Source organism: Scyliorhinus canicula, chromosome 4 (assembly GCF_902713615.1).
Source record: "Scyliorhinus canicula chromosome 4, sScyCan1.1, whole genome shotgun sequence".
Taxonomy (NCBI): Eukaryota; Metazoa; Chordata; class Chondrichthyes; order Carcharhiniformes; family Scyliorhinidae; genus Scyliorhinus; species Scyliorhinus canicula.
The window spans coordinates 136,288,430-136,312,045 of record NC_052149.1 but is presented as its reverse complement, the minus strand read 5'-3'; the positions used below and the strand labels follow the sequence as shown (position 1 = coordinate 136,312,045).

Genomic DNA, 23,616 nt, shown 5'->3' with positions numbered 1-23,616 from the left:
TCTCTAAATACAAAAGGCTGCCATAATGCAAAGGCTAGAGCATATTTGTTAGATCAGTCATTATAGCTGCAAGCATGAACATAATTCAATACACCAAACTGTCCTGAAATAAACATTCTGCATGTCTAATATGCAAACCATGATCAAACATGTCACAAGCATATACACCATCCACCCAATGAGTAAATAATGTTCAAACACACATAGGATTCACAAGCTCAGCAAGCACTCTACTAGCACACATACTGTAAACTTCAAACATGAAAACACATCATTCACAAACAGTTCACAATCACATGCAATCCACCAAACTGTTCACAACGTCCTGTCACAGGCATTGTTGAACAGAGTCCTGTAAAACCCGTTACAAACGAACTTAGAAATTGTTCCATTAAATTCCATCCAATATATGTATCTATCTGTCAGCCTGGCTACTTCATAAAATGATCTTTTTCGGTGTTTCAGTTGTTGGGCTGATAAAATGGTTCTATTTGATCACATGCTGGCTTCTGGAAGTTTCTGAGCAATGGCTAAAACCCCACACCCCCTGGAATGTAACACTTCCTGGATCACGTAAACAGTCCAGCCAAGCCAACACACCACGCAGGAAAGTAGGCCCGGGGGGGGGGGGAGAGGCCGTCCCGCCGATCGGTGAGTCCCGATCGTGGGCCACACCCCATCGGAAACCCCCCCCCCCCCCCGCCACAGCCCCCCCCCCCCCCCCCCCCCCAACCCTTCGCGCAGAGTTCCCGCCGGCAGCGGCCTGGGGTGAACGGCGCTGGTGGGACTCTGTTGTATCCGTGTGGCTGCTCGGCCCATCCGGGCCGGAGAATCGGTGGCCCCGCGCCGGCGCAAATGGTGCCGATTCTCCACACCTCAGAGAATCGCGCGCCGGCGTCGGGCACAGTTGCAGCGATTCTCCGGCCTGGCGCGGGGCTCGGAGAATCGCCCCCATGATATCTGTCCCAGCCAGCTACAGACAAAGGCAGTTGTTTGAGATTCCTAATCTCCAAAGTCGTGCTAATGGCCACACCGTTACGGACTCCAACACACAATGGATTTCAACCAGTGGTCTCGTTTGTCAAATTGTTCGATCTGAAATAATCTTGTCACATGGCCCAGGCATGAGGGGTGGGATTCTCCATTTCTGAGACTACGTGTTGACGCCGATGCATAATCCGTGGAGTTCCACAACAGCAAAACTGGCACCTCACCCTGACTGATTCAGCTACTGTTAAGGGGCTAGCACCGGGGCCACGTGGAACACAATCAATTCCAATGAGAAATGGTGTGGGATTCACATGTTTCGCGATTGACACTCAGGAGCTGACAAGCTGCAGCCACATATACACACATCCTTCCCCACACACACCATTCCAGTCAAAAAGATGGCAGCAAGAATTTTGGCCCCATGCTTCACAGAGGCTGAGCTGGAGACCCTCTTGGACACGGTGGAGGAGAGGCGGATTACCCGGTACACCAGCTTGGGAAGGAGGCTGCCAGCTGCCGCCATTTGCCATGCCTGGGCGCAGGTGGCAGAGACAGTCAGCACTGTGGGCAACGTTGTTCGGACCGGCCAGCCTGCCGGATAAAACTGTACAACCTCCTCAGGGTGGCCAGGGTGAGTAGGCAGCCCCTGGCACAAATTGCTGTCCCACACACCTGTAACGCCACCCCACCCATAACCACTACCCTGCACCACATGCTGACACACATACCGGTCGCCATGGCCAGCTGCCCTGGCCACTGAGGCCACCACCTGGGCTGCATGCATCGGACTGTCTAACAGTGTCACTTTCTGTTTCCCCCCCGTCCCACAGGAGAAGACCACCCACAGCTGCCAGAAGTGAGAGAAGACTGGAAGGGGACTGCTGGACCTGCGGCCCCTGACCGTGGCAGAGCAGAGGGCACTGGTTGTGGTCGGCAGCCCGGAGGAAAGATAGATTGCTGGGGTGGAGATTGGCCACGGGCGAGGACGCGAGTCCCTGATGAGTTGCGGTTCACTGTGACAAGTGTGTCAACCACCCCCCCCCCCCCCCCCCCCCCCCCCCCCAACCACTCCCACACCACCCTCACCCCCACCAACCCCACTCCCCCCGGTCCGTGGTCGAATCATGTGTCTTGTGTCTTGCAGGGCCTGCTGGAGATGGGGTGGGTCCATCCCCCACCCTCAGCCAGTGCTACATCCAGAGCGCGCCCCCCCCGCCATGATCCGAGCAGCGACGAGGAGAGCAGCTCAGATGGCAGCCCTCAACCCGAGACTCAGAACATCCCAGAGTTTAAGTCTGAGGATGACAGTGATTTCCTGTCACAGCTCTCTCCAACATCCACCACCATCCCAGTGACACTCACTGGTGTGCACCACACAGCTGATCCGGTGCATCAGGTGGAGGTAGGAGCACCCGAGCAGGCGGACAGTTGGTGGGCAAGCCGACCCGAGGGACTAGCTGCCGACCCCAGGGTTTTGGCCTTCTGGAACGGACAGTCCCATTGATTGCGGAGGTGTAGTTGTAGAGCCAGGGACTACAAGAGGGTTTGTCGGCGAGCATCCAGGGCCTGCAGATGCAGTTGGAGGAGGTCAACCATGTGCATGAGCAGGAGGCGGTGATGACCATGCATGCCACCCAGGCCAACACCGCATGGGTGGCATCCCCAGTGGAGGCATTGGGGCGACGATATTGGCTATGGATCAGCATGTCCAAGGCCTGGAGCATTCTGTGTTTCGCGGAGCTATCCCCCGAGCCTTCCCCGCCATTCTGTGTTTCGCTGGCCAAGGCCCAGGACAGGGTTGATGCCTCACAGGCAGCATGTGCCAGAGCCACCTGGAAATCGCAGCAGTGCACCTGAGGGTGGCCCAATCAAAGCAGCGCGTGGCTGGGAAAGTCGGCGGCATTGCCTCGGCACAGACACAGAGGGAGGTGACCCAGTCCCAGAGGGCAATGGCGCAGTCACTCGCTGATGTGACACAAACCCAGAAGGCGGTGGCACAGTCAATGGGTGATGTGGCACAGTCCCAGATGGAGCTGGTCCATTCCCTGTGCTCCATAGCCGCGAGCATGCAGACCCTAGACGAGACCAGAGCGGGCCTCCAGGACTGTCAGCGCCAGGTGGCGGGGGAGACTCAGGGGATAGCTCAGCTCACATCCCCGTCCCACTGAGTAGCCTGGAGGCCATCGGCCACCACAAGGGAAGAGGAGATGATGGGGCTCGTGCCAGTGACTCCCGCAGGGGATGTACCGGAACATCGCTGCACCTCAGACTCCCCACCCACCACCCGGCCCTTGTGCGTCTGGGGGGGAGGGGCAATGGGCAAAACAGGGTGGCAAGACACCACCTGGGACGCCCAAGCAGCCGGGCACACACAGGCTCGGTTGCCCCAGAAGACGGGCGTCAACGGGGACCCAGGTCGCAGAGCAGGAATCACAGCAAGCCGTCTCCGTTCCTGCTGTACTCATAGAGAACCACCTTGATGTAGCGGTAGGACCCGAATGGCCAGAAAGTTAGACATTAGTTAAGTTGGCACAGGTGCAGGGCACAGTATATTTATAAGGGCTAGGTCACGTTGTATGTACGTTGTCACATTAAGCATCTCTTCACACTGTTACAACCTATCTTGGTGCTCTGTCAGATGGGTGTGAGGGGTGGGTTGGTCTGGACTGGCCAGAGAAGCGAAGGTGGAGGAATGGGGGGGACGTTGTGGGTGTTCTGGGCTCCCCACCCCTGCCCCATGACCACCCCCACCACCGTCACCTTAGGGATTCGTTGGCACTGTGGGATGGAATGGCCAGCCCCCAGCAGGGATCACCCAGGTGGACGGTGGAAAATGCTACCATGGACAGGGGTCAGACATTGTCAAACGATGCGGAGCACTAGAGCTCTCGCAGAGCGTGTTGCCATCATCTTCCATCCATGGATCACACCCGGTGTTACTGCCAACCCAGCGGCCACACCCCATAGTGCGGCAGGTATGGATCACGGAGGGGGTTGCAGTCAAACGGATTGCAGTCAAAGGGGTGGCGAGAGGGGGTGTGTGTGGTGATGGGATGTGGTGACCGTGGCCCTGGCCAGTCCCACCCCCTAGTTGGTGAACCTGGAGGCGATCAGAGCATCCGGTGCACGTTGACCCTGGCACACAGGTTGCGCGGCTTCCCGTGCCTGCCTGGGCCCCATGTCCTGCCCATCCCCGCATCCTCCTTGTCGGGCGAGGACTGGCATTTCTCATCTTACTCCAGCATGTTGCCTGTCTGCGGTGCGATGTTGTGGAGGACGCAGCAGGCTGCCAGGAAACGGGCGACCCTCTAGACCGTCCAGAGTGGTCCAGGCACCTGAACCGCATCTTCAGGAGACCAAAGCACCGCTCGATCACGCTTAATGGGCGTCGTTGTAGCGGGTGTCAGCGTTGGTCTGGGGCCTCCAGATAGGCGTCATCAGCCACAACAGCAATAGATAACCACTGTCACCCAGCAGCCAACCCCGCAGCCGGGAGGGGGCATCTCAAACATGTCAGGAATCATCGAGTGTGCCGGAAGAAGGTGTTGTGCACACTGCCTAGGTATCCGGCACAGATGCATATAATGGGCATCTGATGGTCACATCTCAGATGCACGTTCATCGAATGGAACCCCTTTCAGTCTGTGTAGTACAGCCACCATCTGCAGGTGCTCATAGGAGTACATGCTGGCTGGGGTGGGGCATTCCATTAATGGCGGCGAATCCCGCTGCCCGGGCATCCTGGTGGGCTTGGTCCACATTGAAGTGGATGTATTGAGCCGCCTGGCATATAGGGCATCCCTGATGGCACGGATGCAGCCATACGCCGAGGCCTGTGAGATACCGGACAGGTCCCCACTCGGTGCCTGGAAGGACCCATCGCATAAGCGTTGAGGGCGACCGTCACCTTGACAGTCACTGGTAGCGGTCCCCTGCGGTGCCAGGTGTGCCATCATCTGGCAGATGTGCTGCACTGTCCGTCTGCTCATCCGCGGTCTCCGTCGGCATGCCCGGTCCGGCAGGTCCTCGAACGACATTCGGCGCCGGTACACGCAATGCCTCATGCGACGGCTCCTTGGCATCTCCTCCTCGGCCTGTTGGGTGGCTTCCCCCTCCTCTCGGAGCGGGCCCCGGTCACGCAGCCGCAGGGTATCTCGGAGGGCTGAGGTCATCACCATAGCGGCCAACATTGCAGGTTGATGTCCGAATGCCATTGTCTGCAGGGGGTGGAAGGCCAACACATTAGCATGGTGCATACTCCCGTGCCCAGTCAGGTTCCATGGGCTACACGGTGGCCCCGGTTGGCACTGCAGGCCCCGCCAACACATGTCTCCCCCACCCGAGCACCCCGCCCCGTCGATATCCAGCCCGTCGGTGCCCCCGGTCCTGGCGCCCGTACCTGCTGTCAGGGATACCTTTGGCTGGCACTGCCCTCACCCGGTGGGTGGCTGCTGGTTGGGTGGGTTATTCAGGGTGGGGGGGAACGCGCTGTGGCGAGATGTGGGGTGTGGGGTTGGGTGCACCCAAATGCATGGTGCCACTCTGTGAAACCAGGGGCCGGGGTGGGTGGTCAGCAAGATGGCTGCCTTAATGACGGTTGGTGTCTGGGCACCTCCCCAGTCCTGTGTGGGGGGGGGGGGGGGGGGGGGGGGGGGGGCACCCAGGCTGTTCAGCCCCCCGCCGCAGCCAGCACAGCCGGTGTCCAGGCCGGCAGTCACTCCATGCCATTTCCTACCTCCTCTCCCTCGCTCAGCAGCCAGGGCACTAGGTTCACGATTTTTGAAACCACAAGTGAACCAAGCCGTCGGGAACTCGGGCCATCGGAGATGCACGGAGGACCCGGAGCATAGGGTGTCAGGTCCGCTAATGATATGCCTACTGTATTTCACCCCGGCGGCGAGCGACACATTTATGCCATTTTCGGTGTTCCGGAGCATCCCGATTTGACATCAAACCGACGCCTACCCCGATTTTGGCATCGGAAGCTATTCTCCGCCCAACTGTGATTCGCGATCTTGGCGTTGGCAAGCGGAGAATTGCCCTCACTGTATCTGTAAGGAATTGGTGGGTGAGGGACTGACAACCATTTATGACTTCCACCAGGATACCTTTGAATCCCTCAAGTCTCCCCCACCCTTACATTCCCTGCCATCTCTCAGGGTGCCATCCAACTAGTCGGTTGTGCTGGGGGAACAAGCCCTCACACGCACCCCCGGCCAGGCATCAGACCCCAGACCCCCACCGGAAACAGTACTGGGACCTGGCTCAGGTAATCCCCCCATCCGCCCTCTTTTTGAGGAGATCGAGATCCTAGAATTTACAGTGCAGAAGGAGGCCATTTAGCCCATCGAGTCTGCACCGGCCTTGGAAAGAGCACCTATTTAAGATGCCCAGTGTTGAAGCCAAGCTGTGGGGTGTTTGACTGTTGACTGCTGCCCCTGCGTTGTTAAAGTGTCCAGTGATCAGGAAGTGTCCAGGCTTCATAGTCTGATTTTAATGGCAGGAATAACACTTGCCTGCGACATGGCATCTCTATTCACTGCAATCCACTTGGGAGCTGTGAAGTGCTCACATTATTGATGTTGCCAAGTCCCCACTAGCAATAGCCTTCAAATGTACGGCCACAGGACGCCATGGTCAGTGGGAGTTAAAGTGACCTGCACCATATTATCACGGTCGGGGCTCTGTCCTGGAGATGTTCGGTGGGATGGACGGGCAGAAGCTGAAGTTGACCATGGTATGGGTATACACAATCCAGGGGGTGGCATGTCAGGCCCACGGAGGCTGAGCCCCTCGCCCCCTCCCACCAAGCCCAGAGGCGACCCGCCATTGATGGTAGCCATGCCCCCCCCCCTCCGACTGCACCCACCCCCACCCAGGGGTGCCCACCTCCGAGCACTGGGACAGCTGCCCTGGTGTCTCTGGGCTGATTGCCTGATTTCACCTCCTCCAATTCCCACAGAAACCATTTTGCTAGCTTCACATATTTAAATAGGTGCATGACCACTCGCTGGGGAGCTGGTTAGATCACGGAAGGGATGGAGATTGGCTGTAATTGGTGATTATTGATTTCTCGCCAGGCCGGATCAGGATCTCGTCAATGGAGCAGACCGGTTAGATTGGAAACCGATCAGTGCCTGGCGCGATTCCTGATTTCGGAATATCCCACAATCTAACCGGCTCGCTCACATTTGAGCCCAGCACGATGCAGCCGTTGGATCGCGCTCTCGGACTTAATTACACAGCAATAGTCTGGACAGCTCATTGAAAAAGTTATACTGTGATTACAGAGGGGTTTCTAGATGAGTAAGCTTCTTTGTTCTGGTGCAGTTGGTTTCAATATTCACACCAAACAACCATTGCTGAAAGCTTCATCACTCAACAACTCACATCAAAGCGGTTTAAAGATGAGTGTGTGAGGAAAAAAGTAAAACATCAAAAGTGTTATTTTTAATACATATCTCACCACAGCTTTAAACAGTCTGAGATATTGACATAGCCCTCATTGCAACACTAATGGTGACTATACTGAACTATGCAGCAGCATTCAAGTTACAGTTCCATGAACAAAGCTCCTGACCCTTATTAAATGGCAAAATCTCTTCCGCCTGCCAGCATCTCAAAAGTCCCAGTCACCGTGGGTTGTTTTAGATTCTTGGCTTCATAATTCAATTCCATAAAGGTTGGAAACTGGGTATTCTGTAGTAAACAGGTCAACCCCTGACTCCATAATCCTCCCCACCACCTACAACAACAACGTATAGTTTTATAGATTAGAATCCCCAAAGTGCAGAAGGAGGCCATTCAGCCCATCGAGTATGCACCAACCCTCTGAAAGAATGCCCTACCTACTCCTACTGCCTGCACTATCTCCGTTTGGACACCTAACCTGTGCATCCCTGGACACGAAGGGGCAATTTTTTTTATCATGGCCAATCCACTGAACCTGCACATTTTGAACTGTGGGAGGAAACCGGAGCATCCGGAGGAAGCCCATGCAGACATGGGGAGAGAATGCAAACTGCACACAGTCACACAAGGCCGGAATCGAACCTGGGTCCCTGGCAGCTAACCACTGTACCGCCATGCCGTCCTGTAGCAGCTTTAATGCAATGAAATGTCCCAAGATGCTTCTTGGGAGCATTATAGAACAAAGTCTGACACTAAGCCACATAAGGAGATATTGGGACTGATGACCAAGGGCTTGGTCAAGGAGATAGGTTTTAAGAAGTGTCTTAAAGCAGGAAAGTGAGGTTGAGAGTTGAGGTTTACATTGCAGGAAATCCAGAGCTGGGGGATGGAAATCTGAAGGCATAATCACCAATGGTGGAGCATTATACAGGTGCAGGTATTTCAAATCCAGTCCAAAAACTGGTGATGTCTCAAAACCAAACTTTTTTAAAGCTGCCATGCATGAATTTCGCTTATTATTAGATGAGTAATAGTAGCTTGTTTGGCTAGGTGCTGCTTTGGCGCGCTGACTCATTATCCACCCTGTGCACCGGTCATTTTCTGCACTTCAAATGTTCTGAGCAACCCCTGACCTAACCTGACCCAGCGTGAACTGCCCATCCCGACCCACTCCAGCAGGATCCAATCTCTAGCACAGACTCGTTGCCAGTTTTGAGAAACTGTACCTGTAATTGGCAATGCTGAGGAGACCAGAATTAGAAGTGTGCAGATATCTCGGAAGGATGTGGCAATGGAGGGATCTGAAAACAAGGAAATTTCAAATCAAGTTGCAAGGCACAAGTCAAAGCCCATGCAATCCTTGGCAGGGGGTGAGAGATGACATGGTCAAGGGCAGAGAAAGGCGCCATCTGGGATGGGCTAGGTATAGGATGTAATTAAGGGGGCGGGAGTTAAGTAGGGAAGATGACGGATGGTAGAGGGGATTGGAGGCGCAAGCCTCCGGTAAGGCTGGTAACATGGAACGTCCGGGAACTGAAAGGGCCGGTTAAAAGGTCATGGGTATTCGCGCACCTCAGGAGTTTGAAAGCGGGGGTTGTCTTTCTGCAAGAGACACACCTCCGTGTGAAGGACCAGGTTAGGTTAAGGAAGGGGTGGGTTTTTAACTCGGGGTATGATTTGAAATCGAGGGGTGTGGCGATTTTAATGAGCAAAAAAAATGGGATTTGTGAGTGTGAAAGAGGTGAGGGTATGGTGGACCCATGACTATTATTCTTTGACAAAAGGTCATTGGACTCGAAACGTTAGCTCTTTTCGCTCCCTACAGATGCTGTCAGACCTGCTGAGATTTTCCAGCATTTTCTTTTTGGTTTCAGATTCTAGCATCCGCAGTAATTTGCTTTTATACTGGAGAAGGGGGAGTTGCCGGAGACGATGACCAAAAAAGGGAATGATCTAGTGGAATGTGGGTTGTTTAGACCTATATCACAATTGAACACGGATGTGAAAGTATTGGCTAAGCTGTTGGCGGGGAAGATGGAGGACTGTGTCCCGGGGGTGGTTGCAGAAGATCAAACAGTCTTCGTGACGAGCAGGCATCTCGCGAGTAATATAAGACGGCTGTTGAATTTGGTGATGAATCCGTCGGGGGCTCTGGTACCAGAGGTGGTGATGTCCATGTACGTGGAGAAGGCATTTGATCGGGTGGAGTGGTGGTACTTGTTCGAAGTTTTGGGAATGTTTGGGTTTGGGCCGAGATTTGTGGATAGTGTATATAGGAGGTGGAGGGAAGTGGGGCTGGTCAAGGTGAGGGATTTGTATTTGAAGGAAGGGCTCACCAGTCTGGAGGAGCTAAGGAAGAGGGTAGAGCTGCCGAGGAGGAGTGAGTTCAGGTATCTGCAGGTGAGGGACTTTGCACGAAACGTCTGGAAGGGGTTCCCTAGGTTGCCAGGATACACCCTGCTACAGCGACTGCTACTTCGGGGTGTGGAAGGGGAGGGAAAATTGGGGATATATATAAGTGGCTGGGGGAGCAAGGAGGTGAATGGGTGGTGAAGATCAAGGAAAAATGGGAAGCGGAGTTGTGAATGGAAATCAATTGCGGAGTATGGAGGGAGGCACTGCGAAGGCTAAACAGGACCCCCTCTTGTGCAAGGATGAGCCTGATACAGTTTAAGGTGGTACATAGGGTGCATATGACTTGGGCGAGAATGGGTGGGTTCTTTAAGGGGGTAGCAGATGAGTGTGAGAGGTGAATCACGCGTATATGTTTTGGGGTTGCTAAAAATTGGGAAGATTCTGGGTGGGAGTCTTAGCCAGGATAGTGGAGGAGGAGGTGGACCCAGAACCTTTGGTGGCGATATTTAGGGTTTCAGAGAAGCCAGAGCTCATGGAGAGGAGGAAGGCCGATGTCGTGGCCTTCGCCTCTCTGCTTGCACGGCGACGAATTTTGCTGGAGTGGCGGTCAGCATCGCCACTGGGGGAATAGCATGGTTGGATGACCTGTATGACTTCCTGCGGTTAGAGAAGATAAAGTATGACTTAAGGGGCTCAACGGGGAAGTTTAAGAAAAGGTGGGGGATGTTTGTGACCATGTTTGAGGAGCTTTTTGTCGCAGGGTGGGTGATGGGGAGAGGGGGAGTGAAAAAGGGGAAAAATCTGTGCAACTCTATAGTCGATTGTTGGGAAGTATGTTTCCCGAGGTGTTTACTTGCTGTAACCTTCTTTGATATAAGTTTGTAATAAAATACGTTTAAAAAATAAGAGAAACACATGGCTGGGGGACTGGCGAATTCTGCCCAGTCTGTCAATTTTCTCACTGAGATATCATTACTTTCCTCCCTCATCCTTTGCAATGAACAACTACTGATCGCACATGATTCCAACCTCCATCTAATCATTTTTTGTGGCTGGGCTCACGACCCTCTTGCCTCCCCTTAGTCTCACCCTCTGTGATAAACTCCCCAACCCATATTCAGAGCCATCTGCTTGACCTGCAATTTTCTAAGGTGCTGCCACTTCCATAGTATCAATAACAGATAAACATATCTCTGATCACTTCCTTGTATTACTCAACAGTTAGCATAAAAGGGGATGTAAAAACCTTCTACCAGTATGTAAATAGCAAGCAGGTCTTAAGAGACAAGGTGGGTCCTATTCGGGTCAAAGGGGTGATATATTCTTTGAAGTGCAAGGCAAGGCTAGAGTACTTAATGAGTCCTTTGTATTGTTGTTTACTAAAGATGAAGCTGACAAAATACCAGTAAAAGCAGAGATAGTGGAAGTAAGGGATGGGATGAAAATTGATAGGTATGATGTACTGGATAGGTTGGTTATGCATTGAATGGATAAGTCACCTGATCTGAATGCCTCGCATTCCATATTGTGAAAGGAAATGGGTGTGGAGATAGGGCAAAGGTTTCTATAATCATCCGGTTTTCTCTTGAAATGGAGGAGGTGCCACAGAAATGGAGAATGGCAAATGTGGCACCCATATTCAAGAAAGGGTATAATAACTATAAACTGGTCAGTTTAACATCCGTGGTGGATAAGATTTTAGCGATAATAATCAGGGGGGAAAATCAACAGGCACTTGGAGAGTTTGGAGTTAGAATTCCTACATAGAACATGGAATTCCGACAGTGCAGAAGGAGGCATTCGGTCCATCGTGTCTGCATTGAGCCTCTGAAAGCTCACCCGACCTTTGTCCACTTCCCCACTGTATTCCCATGACCCCATCTAAACTGCACATCTTTGCACACTAAGGGGGAATTTAGCCTGGCCAATTCACCTAACCAAGTCTTTGGACTGTGGGAGGAAACTGGAGCACCTGGAGGAAACCCACGCAGACACGGGGATCTACACGCAAACTTTACACAGACAGTTACCCAAGGCTGGAATTGAACCCGGGTCCCTGGTGCTGTGAGGCAATTGTGCTAACCACTGTGCCACCCCTCAGTTAATTTAGGTGGGCCAACATGTAAAAGGCAGGTCAGGCTTGATTACTATTGAATATTTGATAGAAGTAATAGAGAAGGTTGATGAAGGGAACGCAGTGGATGTTGTCTGTATGGATTTTAAGAAAATGTTTGACAAATTACCACATGAAAGCTGTTCACAAAATTGAGGCTCTTGGGACAGGAGGATCAGTGTCAGCAAGTTAACATTGTGAGACATGGCAAAGAGTTCTTTTTGAAACTGGAGGCTGGTGGACAGTGGCGTTAGGCAAACAGATGGGCAGATACATTGCACATAGAATTCCAGACAGAGAAATGTAAAGTGATGTATTTTGGCAGAAGGGACAGGAAGAGGTATTGATTTAATGGCACAGTTCTAAGGAATGTGCAGGGACAGAGAGCCCTGGAATTATCATGTACAATGATTTTTGAAGGTGGAAGGACACATTGAGAGTAGTTAGCAAAGCATACGGGACCTCGGCTTCATAAATAGAGCTATTGGGCACCATAAGCCCTGGTTAAACTATTTTTGTAAAGTAATCTTTATTGTCACAAGTAGGCTTATGTTAACACTGCAATGAAGTTACTGTGAAAAGCCCCTAGTCGCCACATTCTGGCGCCTATTCGGGTACACAGAGAGAGAATTCAGAATGTCCAAATTACCTTACAGCACGGATTCTCCCCTACCCGGCGGGGCGGGCCATACCGGCGCCGAGGAGTGGCGTGAACCACTCCGGCGTCGGGGCACTTCAGGGCTAGGCCAGCGCTGGCAGGGTTGGCACCGCGCCATCCGGCTACGAAGGGCCACCGCCGGCCGGCGGGGGTTGGCGCAGGCACAGGAGCGCCAGCGTGTGCTGGCGTCATCCCAGCGCATGCGCGGCAGGGTTCTTCACCGCGTCGGTTATGGCGGAGGTTGACAGCAGCGGGCGTGGAGGGAAAGAGTGCCCCCATAGCACAGGCCCGCCCGTGGATTGGTGGGACCCGATCACAGGCCACACCACCGTGCCCCCCCCACGCCCCCACCCCCGGGCCAGATCCCCTCGCAAACCCCCCCCCCGGCCACCGGCGGCCGCCTGTAGAGCCAGGTCTCACCAGTACGGACCTGGTTTGATTTACGCCGGTGGGACTGGCTCAAAATGGGTGGCCACTCGGTCCATCGTGGGGTGGAGAATCGCCGGGGTGGCTGCTGCCAGTGGCCGCCGACCAGCACGGCACGATTCCCGCCCCCGCCAAAACCCTGGTGATGGAGAATTCGGCAGCCATTGTCGAGGCGGTGGGACGGGATTCACGCCGCCCCCCGGCGATTCTCCAACCGAGCGGGGGGTCGGAGAATCCCGCCCCACGTCTTTCGGGACTTGTGGGAAGAAATCGGAGCACCCGGTGGAAACCCACGCAGACAGGGGAAGAACATGCAGACTCCATACAGACAGTGACCCAAGCAGGGAATCGAACCTGGAACCCTGATGCTATGAAGCAACAGTGCTAACCATTGTGCCCACAAATTGAGTTTGATAAGAAATGAGTAGGTACTTGGACTTGAAGGAAATAAACTGATGCACAATCAACGGACACGAAAACGAAGGAGTAGTCCGAATCGCAGGCTTTAATCAGCAAGAAGTGTGCCCAGCAGCAGGAGTACAGAAATGACCTGGCTGCTGTGGAACACGGGTTCTTATACCCCGCCTCGTAGGCGGAGCTACCTTCCTCTCGACCAATGAGAATACAGAGAACACGATACTTGGGCCAATGGGCAGCGAGCCCTCTGCACCAATGGCAGCTCACACTCCTAGGTACCGTAATACCCCATGTCATACTACCACATAAACCTACTACAGGGTTAGGGGGATAGACCGGGGGAATGGGACTAACTGGACAGCTCTATAAAGAGCTGGTATGTATTTAATGGATTGAATGACTTCCTTCTGGGTCGTAATGACTCTATGACTCTTTATTCACATCCCGCTTCATTTGGCAGATCTTACTTCCTTCCGTGTCTACCCTTGATAAAACCTTCCCCAGTTCATTTCAAACTGACTATCTGTGGTGGTTCGAGGTGTACATTGGAGCCTTCCAGCAGTAAATAAAGGGCTTTATTGAGGAAAGGCAATGGTAGAAAGATAACAGGAACAGAGCACTATACAACAGGTCTTTACTCCTCAGTGCCCTGGTCCAACCGCCTGGGGTCCTGCTCCCAGGGCCCCATGCAAACTCCCTATTGACCGGGGTTTGTGTACTGCAACACGATTGGCCTCAAGCTGGTCATGTGGTCAGTGGAGCTCACCACCTCTTAAAGCGGCCACATGACCACATTCCTCCCCCGCCCGCCCTTAAGTCTCTGAATACACTTCCCCATAACAATGCTTAAAAGTCACAATTGTTTACAGGGACAACCGAGGAAAGAGAGTCCATCAAAGAGACAGACGCAGTTGGTTGAACGAAAGTGGGAGCCCCTGGCTCCCCTTGGCTGGAACAAGTTACAGGAATATTCACTATGCTCACAGAGCTCATCGACTCCACGCTGGGAGTCACCACCCGTCGACTCCTCAGGTGGTCGATGTGCTTCTTAATAGACTTCTTGGTAACATCACATAAGACACGAGCCTCAGCCAGCCACATCACATCCTTCTAACCATGGAAAACATGCTGCAAAATACAGAGCAAAACCAGTCTCCCACCCTCACCCTGTTCTGACCACTGACTCTTCTGGGAGGCCTGACATACCTCCACCCTCCCTGCCAAATTTGGAAATACAAAGTCCAATTGGGTTTTCAACTGATGGCCCTTGAGCTACTCAGGTAGTGTGAGCCCTGTTGTTGAATGTAGGATTGTGTTGGACAAAAGCAAAATATTAGCTTTGGTGAAGTGGTTCATCTGACAGATTTTTCATGGTGTTATTGAAAGTTCGAACAGCCCACTCGGCTAGACCGTCCAATGCAAGATGATCGAGGGTTATTCTCATGTGTCGTATGCCATTTGCTCTCACCAAACGCTGGAAATCATCGCCAGTGAAAGGGGTAGCACTATCCGAAACAATTGCCTCGGGAAGTCCATAAATGGCAAACACATGGCACAAACTCTCGACCGTGGCCGCTGAGGTAGTGGTCCCATCCCCTGGACTGATAAGCACTTCAAGTGGGCATCTAACAGCACTAAAACATCTTGTCCAAAAATTGGCCTGCATTATCCACACTGACTTGGTCAATGGGCAAGCTAGCCATTCCCAGAAGTCAATGTGGCGTAAGATGGCAAAGATTGCTGCATTTGGCAAGAATGGCACTGTCGTACAAGCTCTTCAATAGCCTTGTCTATTCCTGGCCACTAGACATAATTGCCCGGAAGCATCTTCATCTGCCCTGGGTGGATGTTGTGTAACTCTTGAAGAAGCGGCTCCCAGCCTGAGGCAGCATGACCATCCGTGATTCCTGTAGATTCATGCCATCTTCAGATGTCAACTTGTCTTGACGAGTGAAGTAGAAACTCAGCAGTTCAGGTTTCTCATATCACAACCATATTTATTTGAGCTTTGAAAGAATAGGGGGCGGGATTCTCCTTTGGCTGACCCCAAAATCGCAAAATGCGATTGGACGGGGATTCGGTTCCAATGCCAAAATCGCGGCGGGCGCCAATTTGATGCTAAATCGCAATTCTCCGTCACCTCGACAGCGGCGTCAATGCGTTCCGGAACACACATACAGTAAACACCATTTGCATGTCATTAGATGGCCCAACCCGGTATTCTTCAGGGACTTCGCGATTCTCCTTCTCCGATGGGCTGAGTTCCCGATGATGTGGTTCACATGTGCTTTTAAAAATCATGAAACGGCCGTTGTAGCTGATCAGGGAGAGAGAGGACGGAGGACATGGAGAGGAGGGACTGTGGGCAGCCGGGCTGGCTGGGGTGGGGGGGGGGGTTCTCTGCGAGGGTCAGTGGTGACGGGGCAACATGCCAAGTGGCTGGGGTGACCTCGCACGTGACTGCAGTGGTTTCCAGTCACGGACCGGCATATTGCTACGGCCTGCAAGGTAGTCATCTTGCTGCGCACCCCACTGACCACCCACCTTGGCCCCTGGTTCTGCAGAGTGACACCGACCGTATGGGTGGCCTCACCCCACCTTCCGCCATACCTCCCCATACAAGGTCGCCACCCACCAGTGGCTCAACCAGGGCAATGTCCACAGTAGCTTCCACGGAGGCGCCAGGCAGGGGCGACAAAGCGTATACTGGCAAGGGCAGTGCCAGCCGACGGTATCCTTGGCATCTTGGACTGGCACCAGGTCAGAGGCCCCCAAGAGGCATAGCCAGGGGTGCAGGGAAGGTGGGGCGGGAGACGGGCAACATGCGGGGACAGAGTCTACAGTGCCAACTGGTGCCATTGTGTAACCTGGTAGACCTGTTGGGGCATGGGGGTACGCATCATGTTAACATGTTGGCCTTTCTCCCCTTGGAGACAATGGATATTAGAATTCAACCAGCAATGGTTGCCTTCCTGCTAGTCGCTGCCCTGGGGATGCCATGTGGCTGTACGAGTTGGAGCTGCTCGAGGAGGAGGAAGCTGCAGCAGTGGAGCGTGCAGCAGCCGCGTGCGCTGCAGAGGAATTGGTGGCAGCCGCCCAGGATGGAGAACTGGCTGCACAACAGGCAGAGGAGGAGGAGGTGCCAAGGAGGCGTCGCATGAGGCCTTGTGTGTACCGGCAGCGGCTGTCATTTGAGGACCTGCTGGACCGGGCATGCTGTCAAAGACGTCGGCTGAGCAGAGAGACAGTGCAGCATCACTTCCAAATCATGACACACCTGGCACAGCGGAGGAATGTGGGAGGACATGCGTTCCCGGTGGTCACCAAGGTGACAGTCGCTCTGACCTTTTACGCCATGGGATCCTTCCAGGTGCCAAGTGGGGACATTGGAAGGTCTGTTTACCAGTACAATCACAAAGTCCTGGGGCGCAATTCTCCCATCAGGAGACTATGGGCGGGATTCTCCGCAAATGCGGAGAATCGTAAAGGCTGCCGTGGGACAGGCCGTGACCCACAGCAGCCTTCACGCCTACTTCCAGGGCCGATTCTCCCCCCCGGGCGGGGCTAGGAGCGCGGCCCCGTGCGTCACAGCGGTCATCAAGGAAGCGTCACGCCGGCTGACATGGCCGATGATGTCAGCCGCGCATGCGCAGGTTGGACACCGATCGCGGGCCTATGCCCCCCTTGGCACGGCCGTGGTACGGCCATGCCAATCAGGCCCCCAGATGCCCCAAACGGGCATCTGGGCGCCCGTTTTACGACGGCAGCAAGCAGGTGTGTTTGCTGCCGTGTTCAAACGGGCGTGAAGGCCCGGCCGCTCGGCCCATCGGCCTCGGAGATTCGCCGCTCGTCGTAAAAAACGGCGAGCGGCGATTCGTGGCTTGGGTGGGGCGTGGGCGAGGGAGAATAGCGGGAGGGCGTGAAAAATGTCGGGAGGCCCTCCCGCTATTCTCCCACCCGGCGTGGGGGGCGGAGAATTGCGCCCTAAGTTCCGACGCTGGAGTGAAAACCGGAATGTTTCACTCCGCCGTCGGAGGCTGCTCGCAGCCCCCCATTCTCCTGCCCCCTGGGGGTTAGGAGCTGCGCCGCATCATTTACGCGCACCGGGCCTTGGCGCCGCGTAAAAGTGGCACCGTGTAAATGAAATGACATCACCCGTGTATGCGCGGTTGCCGTCCTCCCCACGGCCGCCTCGCAAAAAGATGTCGGATGGATCTTGCGGGACGGCGGAGGAAAGGAGGTCCTCCTTCAGAGAGGCCGTCCCGCCGATCGGTGGGCACCGATCGTCGGCCAGACCCCTTTTGCGGCCGCCCCCGGTGCAAGAACCGCCCCCCCCCCCCCCACACAGGCCCCCCCCCCCCAGCGTTCCCGCGCTGTTCCCGCCTGCAGCGACCAGGTGCCCATCGTGTTGGGCAGGCTGCTCGGCCCATCCGGGCCGGAGAATCGCCGCTCACCCGTTACAAACAGCGAGTGGTGATTCTCCCAGCGGCCAGCCGTGAATCTCGCCGCGCCGGTTTTGGGGGTGGGTGGGTGAATCGCGTGTGGGTGCCAAGGCGGCGTGGCGGGACTCGCCCGGCGCCCCGGCGATTCTCCCACCCGGCGTGGGAGGGGGGGGGGGGAGAATTCCGCCCCCGGTGTCAACTTCCATTTTAAGGGGTGTACCATTCACCCTGAAGCCGATTTTAATCGAAGCAGTTTTACTCATTTGGATTGCATTCAACCGATGCATCAAATTCTCTTCTCCAGAACGCTTTTCCACCATGTAATGTGGCGGTGTACACTGATCTTGCTGCTTTTGACATTTTTTGCAAAAGCGCACTTTGCAACAGAATCACACAAACCCCCGGACATGGCAGGTCTCCTGGGGATGGTCTCCCCCGCAATGATTGCAGTCCACCTCGGATTTGGTTTGAAGCCCAATTCCTTCCTGCTCCTTGGATTCCATTTCTGTCCCGAGGACCATATCTGACTCTGAGCTGTGCCTGTTGATCCCACAGCAGATCCCCCGGCCGCACCACCCCATACTTGGTTACCCTCCCATTTAGCTCTGCTTTGAAGCTCAGTGGCAGCTTTTTTGGTGCACTTTGTCACCTGAGCTACCTTGATCGCTGTTTCCAACATAATTTTGGTCTCAGCCAGAAGCTTCTTCTGGATATAGAATCCTATAGTGCAGAAGGAGGCCATTCAGCCCATCGAGTCAGCTCCGAAAGAATTCTCTACCTAGGCCTATTCCCCCACCCTATCTGTGTAACCCCACCTAACTGCACATCTTTGGACACTAAGGGGCAATTTAGCATGGTCAATCCACCTAACTGCACATCTTTGGACTGTGGGCGGAAACTGGTGCACTTGGAGGAAAACCACACAAACACGGGGTGAATATGCAAACTTCACACAGTCACCTAAAGAAGCGAGCCCGGGTCCCTGTGCAGTGTTAACCACTGTGTCATTGTGACGCCCCTGTTGATGTAGCGGATCCCACAAAGCAGCTGGCCATGCAACATGTCACTGAGTGTGGTCCCTAACTCATATGATAATTTCTTCATTAACTGACTGCCAAAGGTCCAATGAAGTCAACCATTGCCCAGTGTCTTGTCCTTTTCACTGTGTGACATGATTAGATGTTAATATCAGCAAATTATTTGACTGTGTGTGAGGCAGAGAGAAGCACAGCTTGATCCTGTGCTCCCCATTTACTGCAAGGTTCACTGGGTAACTATCAGGAAATGTCAAGGCCACTGAGACAAACTCTAGTTTCCTTAATGGCTGCATTGGTTTGGCACAGACTTGGAATTGATTCTGGGAGACAAGGACTGATTTATTCGAAGAACGTAAGAAATAGGAGCAGGAGTTAACCTAACAACTCATCCACCATTCAATACGATCATGTCTGACCTCGAGTTTCAACTTCACTTTCCACCTTCTCCCCAGATTCCTTAATTCCCCAAGAAACCAAAAATCTGTCTATTCCAGCCTGAAATATATTAATAATTCTCCAGGGTGCAAAATTCCAAAGATTCGCAATCTTGGAGTACGTAATTTCTCAAACTCAGTCCTAACTGATTGGCCTCTTATACTGAGACTGTGCCCCCCGATTTAGATTCCCCGACCAGTGGAAACAATCTCTCAGTGTCCGCCCGATCAAACCCCTTCAGATTCTTGAATATTTCAATGAGATCTCGTTCCTCTAATCTCCAGAGAATATAAACCCAATTTACTCAGCTTCTCATCATAGGGCAACCCTCTCAACCGAGAAACCAATTTAGTGAACTTTTTCTCTACCATCTCCAATGCAAATATATTCTTCTTTGAATCTGGAGGCTAAAATTGCAGTTTTTCAGATGTGGTTTCTCCAAAGCACTGGACAATTGTAGTAAGACTTCTTTCTTCCTGTACTTCAAATACTTTGCAATATAGGCCAAAATGCCATTTCCCTTCCTAACTGCTTGATGCACCTGCATTTTTTCTGCGTTCCAGCATGAGTATATCAAAGTCTCTGGCCAGGATTCTCCGACCCTGCGCCGGGTCGGAGAATTCCCGGGGGGGAGGGACGCGCGAATCCCGCCCCGCCGCTGGCTTACCCTATTCTCCAGTGCCGTTTTTCAGGCACCGGCGGGATTCCCGCCACGCCAGTCGGGGGCCGTTGACAGCTGCCCCCCCGGCGATTCTCTGGGTCCCGATGGGCCGATAAGTTTTGCCCAGTGGGTTATTCAGGTCCCACACGGCAGGACTTCGCAGGTAAGTGTGCGGGGGCCGTCCGGGGGGGGATCTGATCCCGGCAGGTGACCCCACGGTGGCCTGGCCCGTGATTTGGGCCTATCGATCGGTGGGCGGGCTGGTTCCGGTGGGGGGGCCTTCTTTTCTCAGCGCTGGGCCCCTGTCGAACTCCTCCATATTGCCCGGGTCCAGCGCGGAGAAGGGAACCCCCGTGCATGCGTGGAAATACGCCGGCCATTCCGCGCATGCGCGAGATCCCGCCGTCCATTCCGCGCATTCGCGGACTCGTGCGGGCCATTCCCCGCCGGCTGGAGCAGCGGGGACAACTCCAGCGGCAACCTAGCCCCCTATAAAGGTGAGAATTCCTCACTTTCGGGGGCCGTTGAAGCTGGAGTCGTTGGCGTCGGATTCCGCGCCGGCGTGGGGACATAGCCCCATTTTTAGAGAATCCTGCCCTCTATTCTTAATGAAACAACTGTTTGTTTGTACAATGTTGTAACATACAAAGGCTATTTTAATTATAACAGGCCACCCATGAGAAAAATCCTATGCGTCCTATGTATCCTAAATAATACAAATTTATTCGGCCGGATTCTCCGTAGCACGATGCCGATATCGTAATCGGCGATCGGGTGGAGAATTGACTCCGATGTCCAAATCGGGGCTGGCGCTGGTTTGACACCGGTCGACCATGCTCCGCCCCTACGGAAATGGCATCATCGCATCGCGTGCCGCTGCAATGGTGTTGGCGCATCATCAGCCGACCCTCCCGCGGTGCTCCACCCCCAATGGGCCGAGTTCCCGACGGCGTGGGACACGTGTGGTCTCAGCGGTCGGGAATCCGGAGTGGCGGCTGCGGACTGTGTCCAGCGCTGCCACATTCGGCCAGGATCCGTGCCGCTGGCCATGGGTGCTTCCGCGAGGGCTGGGGGGACGGGTGGGGGGTGGCTAGGGGGGTGTGCTATGGGGTCGCGGATGGCGGGTTGGGTCTGCGCATGGCCGCGCCATGTTGTAGGTCATCACCTTTGCGCATGCGCAGCCAGGGACCAGCCATACTCTGGCCGTTTTTGCCGCGGGAGCCGGGAGTTTCACGCGGTGCCGCTGCCAGCCACTCACTGGTCCCGGAATCGGTGAGGGGTTTGCGACAATTTGTTTTGCGTAAACCTCACGGATTCTCCTTTCGAACCGGTACTTAGCCGCAGAAACAGAGAAACCAGCCTGTTATTTCTGTCCAAAATTCTTCTGTTAATTCTTTAATCTAGCCCCATTATATATATTTATACATATTTAGTCTATGTCCATCTGAACTCTCATGTGCAAGTTTTTTGATTAGGTTGGTATGAAAAGCGTCTAACATGATACAATGTGCAAAAATTCACCTGCCTTTCAGCTACTGTGGGAGTTCCTCATCACAGCCCAGCAACATCCAAAATGAGGCAATCCATAATGAAGATGGATAAAGCTTGTCAGATTATTGTAGACCTCACTGCACGAAGCCCCAGCTGCTGCCCAGAAGGCCTCCACCACTTTTATCTGGATTTCCTGTCAATAATAGGCTATGGTCCTTCCCTGCTACTTGCTCCCTGTCACGTCTCTTCCTCTACTCCCACAACACACACAGCTCCCATCACATTCATCACTCCCTGCTTTCTTTCAACTGACCAATACGGTTAGAGCTTTCACATCAGGAATAGGCCACCAAGTTTAACAAACTCATCCCTTTTCCATGGATAAACCCAGTCTCATCTCTCTTTTGAAAATCTCGTTACATTTTGATCCCATTTGTACTGTTAACTTCCATTATATTCCCCGAAAGCTCTCCTATCCTTTGGGTGAAAATGTTTTCCAACTTCCATTCTTCCTCTTAATTGCATAATCTTTTTGATTTATGTCTCCTGGAATTTGAAACCTCAGCAGAGTCAACAACGTTTTCAAACTAAATGTCTTTAGATGTTTGAGTGAGGTATCTGAATGAGATATATGGATGCACACACGCCCAGAGGTACATGCACACAGCTGCACAAAACATACACACACAAGCAGACGCAGACACTCACACACATCCTCACACATGTGTGGACACTCATATGTCCACATTAACTTGCAACAACACATATCATCCTGAGCACAAGTGTTCCGAAGCTCATACCATAAGTGGAAATCATTTTGCTGGCTTCTCGGAACAGTAGAATTCCATTTGGCGACGATACTTCAAAATTCAACCTTTGTGACCTAGAATATACAAACAACACAATCAAAAGATTGATAATGATACAGTCGAATGAACATGTGCAGACATCTTCACACAAAAGGTGACTGAAACAGAACATGCAGGGATCAATTAAGGACTGATTAGGCGCAGCAATGGAGGGACAGTCAGGTATTATTTTGATGATGGATTAAGATGGGCTGGACAGCCTTCTAGTAATTGTGCGAGGTTCTGTGAGTTAGGCAGTCTTCGAGTCCAAGCCAATTAACTGTTTTTAATCACTATAAAATGTCAGGTTTCACGAAACAAAATTTACTTTTGACAAAACTGAGGGACATCATTCCATTACAATTATTGTTTCAGGTAGTATTTTCATAAATATGGTTGGCTACCTTTTTGAGACAATTCTGTGTACTGCTATTCTAGAGGTACTGTTATCTGAATTGAAATAATTAGCAGTAGGTCCTCAGGCTCAAACTGTACTGCCAGAGACCAAAATGTTGGGTAAGTGTTAAAATGTTAATGAAGAGCAATTTGAACATAAAACAATGAAATTCTAGTCATTATTGGGCAGAACTAGAGTTTATAACATGATATAATTTCACATTCAGCTTGAGGGTGAGAAATGTGGGTCTAAGACTATATAAAGGCAATTATAAGGGTATGAGGGCAGAGTTGACAGAAGTGATCTGGGAAAATACATTAAGAGGTAGATAAGTATGAATACTGTGACAGACATTTAAGGAAATATTCCATAGCTCTCAGCAAAGATATATTCCACTGACTCAACCTGTCCTGACTGGTGGAACGAGTGAGGGAGGAGGTCCGGAGGTGGGATGCGCTCCCGCTGTCATTGGCGGGGAGGGTGCAGACTGTTAAGATGACGATTCTCCCGCGGTTCTTGTTTGTTTTTCAGTGTCTCCCCATCTTTATCCTGCGGTCCCTCTTTAAGTAGCTGAATAAAATTATTCTGGGATTTGTATGGGCAGGGAAGTCCCCGCGGGTGAAGAGGGTGATGCTTAAAAGGAACAGAGAGGAATGGGGGCTGGTGTTGCCGAACTTCAGCAACTATTACTGGGTGGCCAACATAGCGATGAGAAGGAAATGGATGGTGAACGGATGGAGGCTGCTTCGTGCAGGGGCACTAGCTTAGCAGCCCTGGTCACAGCGCCTCTGCCGCTTCCGCTGGCACGGTACTCCACCAGCCTGATAGTGATGGTGGCTCTTCGGATCTGGGGCCAGTGGAGGAGGCATGTAGGGCAGGTAAGAGCATCGGTGTGGACCCCAATCTGTGGCAACCGCTGATTTGCCCCGGGGAAC

The 23,616-nt window shown here is 53.0% G+C and overlaps 1 protein-coding gene across 1 annotated transcript in view; it reads right to left on the bottom strand.

Moving 5' to 3' along the window:
- The window catches only part of LOC119965026 (ran-binding protein 17-like), a 1,262,848-nt gene that overhangs the window by 284,355 nt on the left and 954,877 nt on the right, over positions 1-23,616 (bottom strand). The window contains exon 22 of the mRNA XM_038795235.1: positions 22,237-22,319. Within this exon, the coding sequence (XP_038651163.1) occupies positions 22,237-22,319 (83 nt within the window). The remainder of the gene's footprint in view (positions 1-22,236; positions 22,320-23,616) is intronic.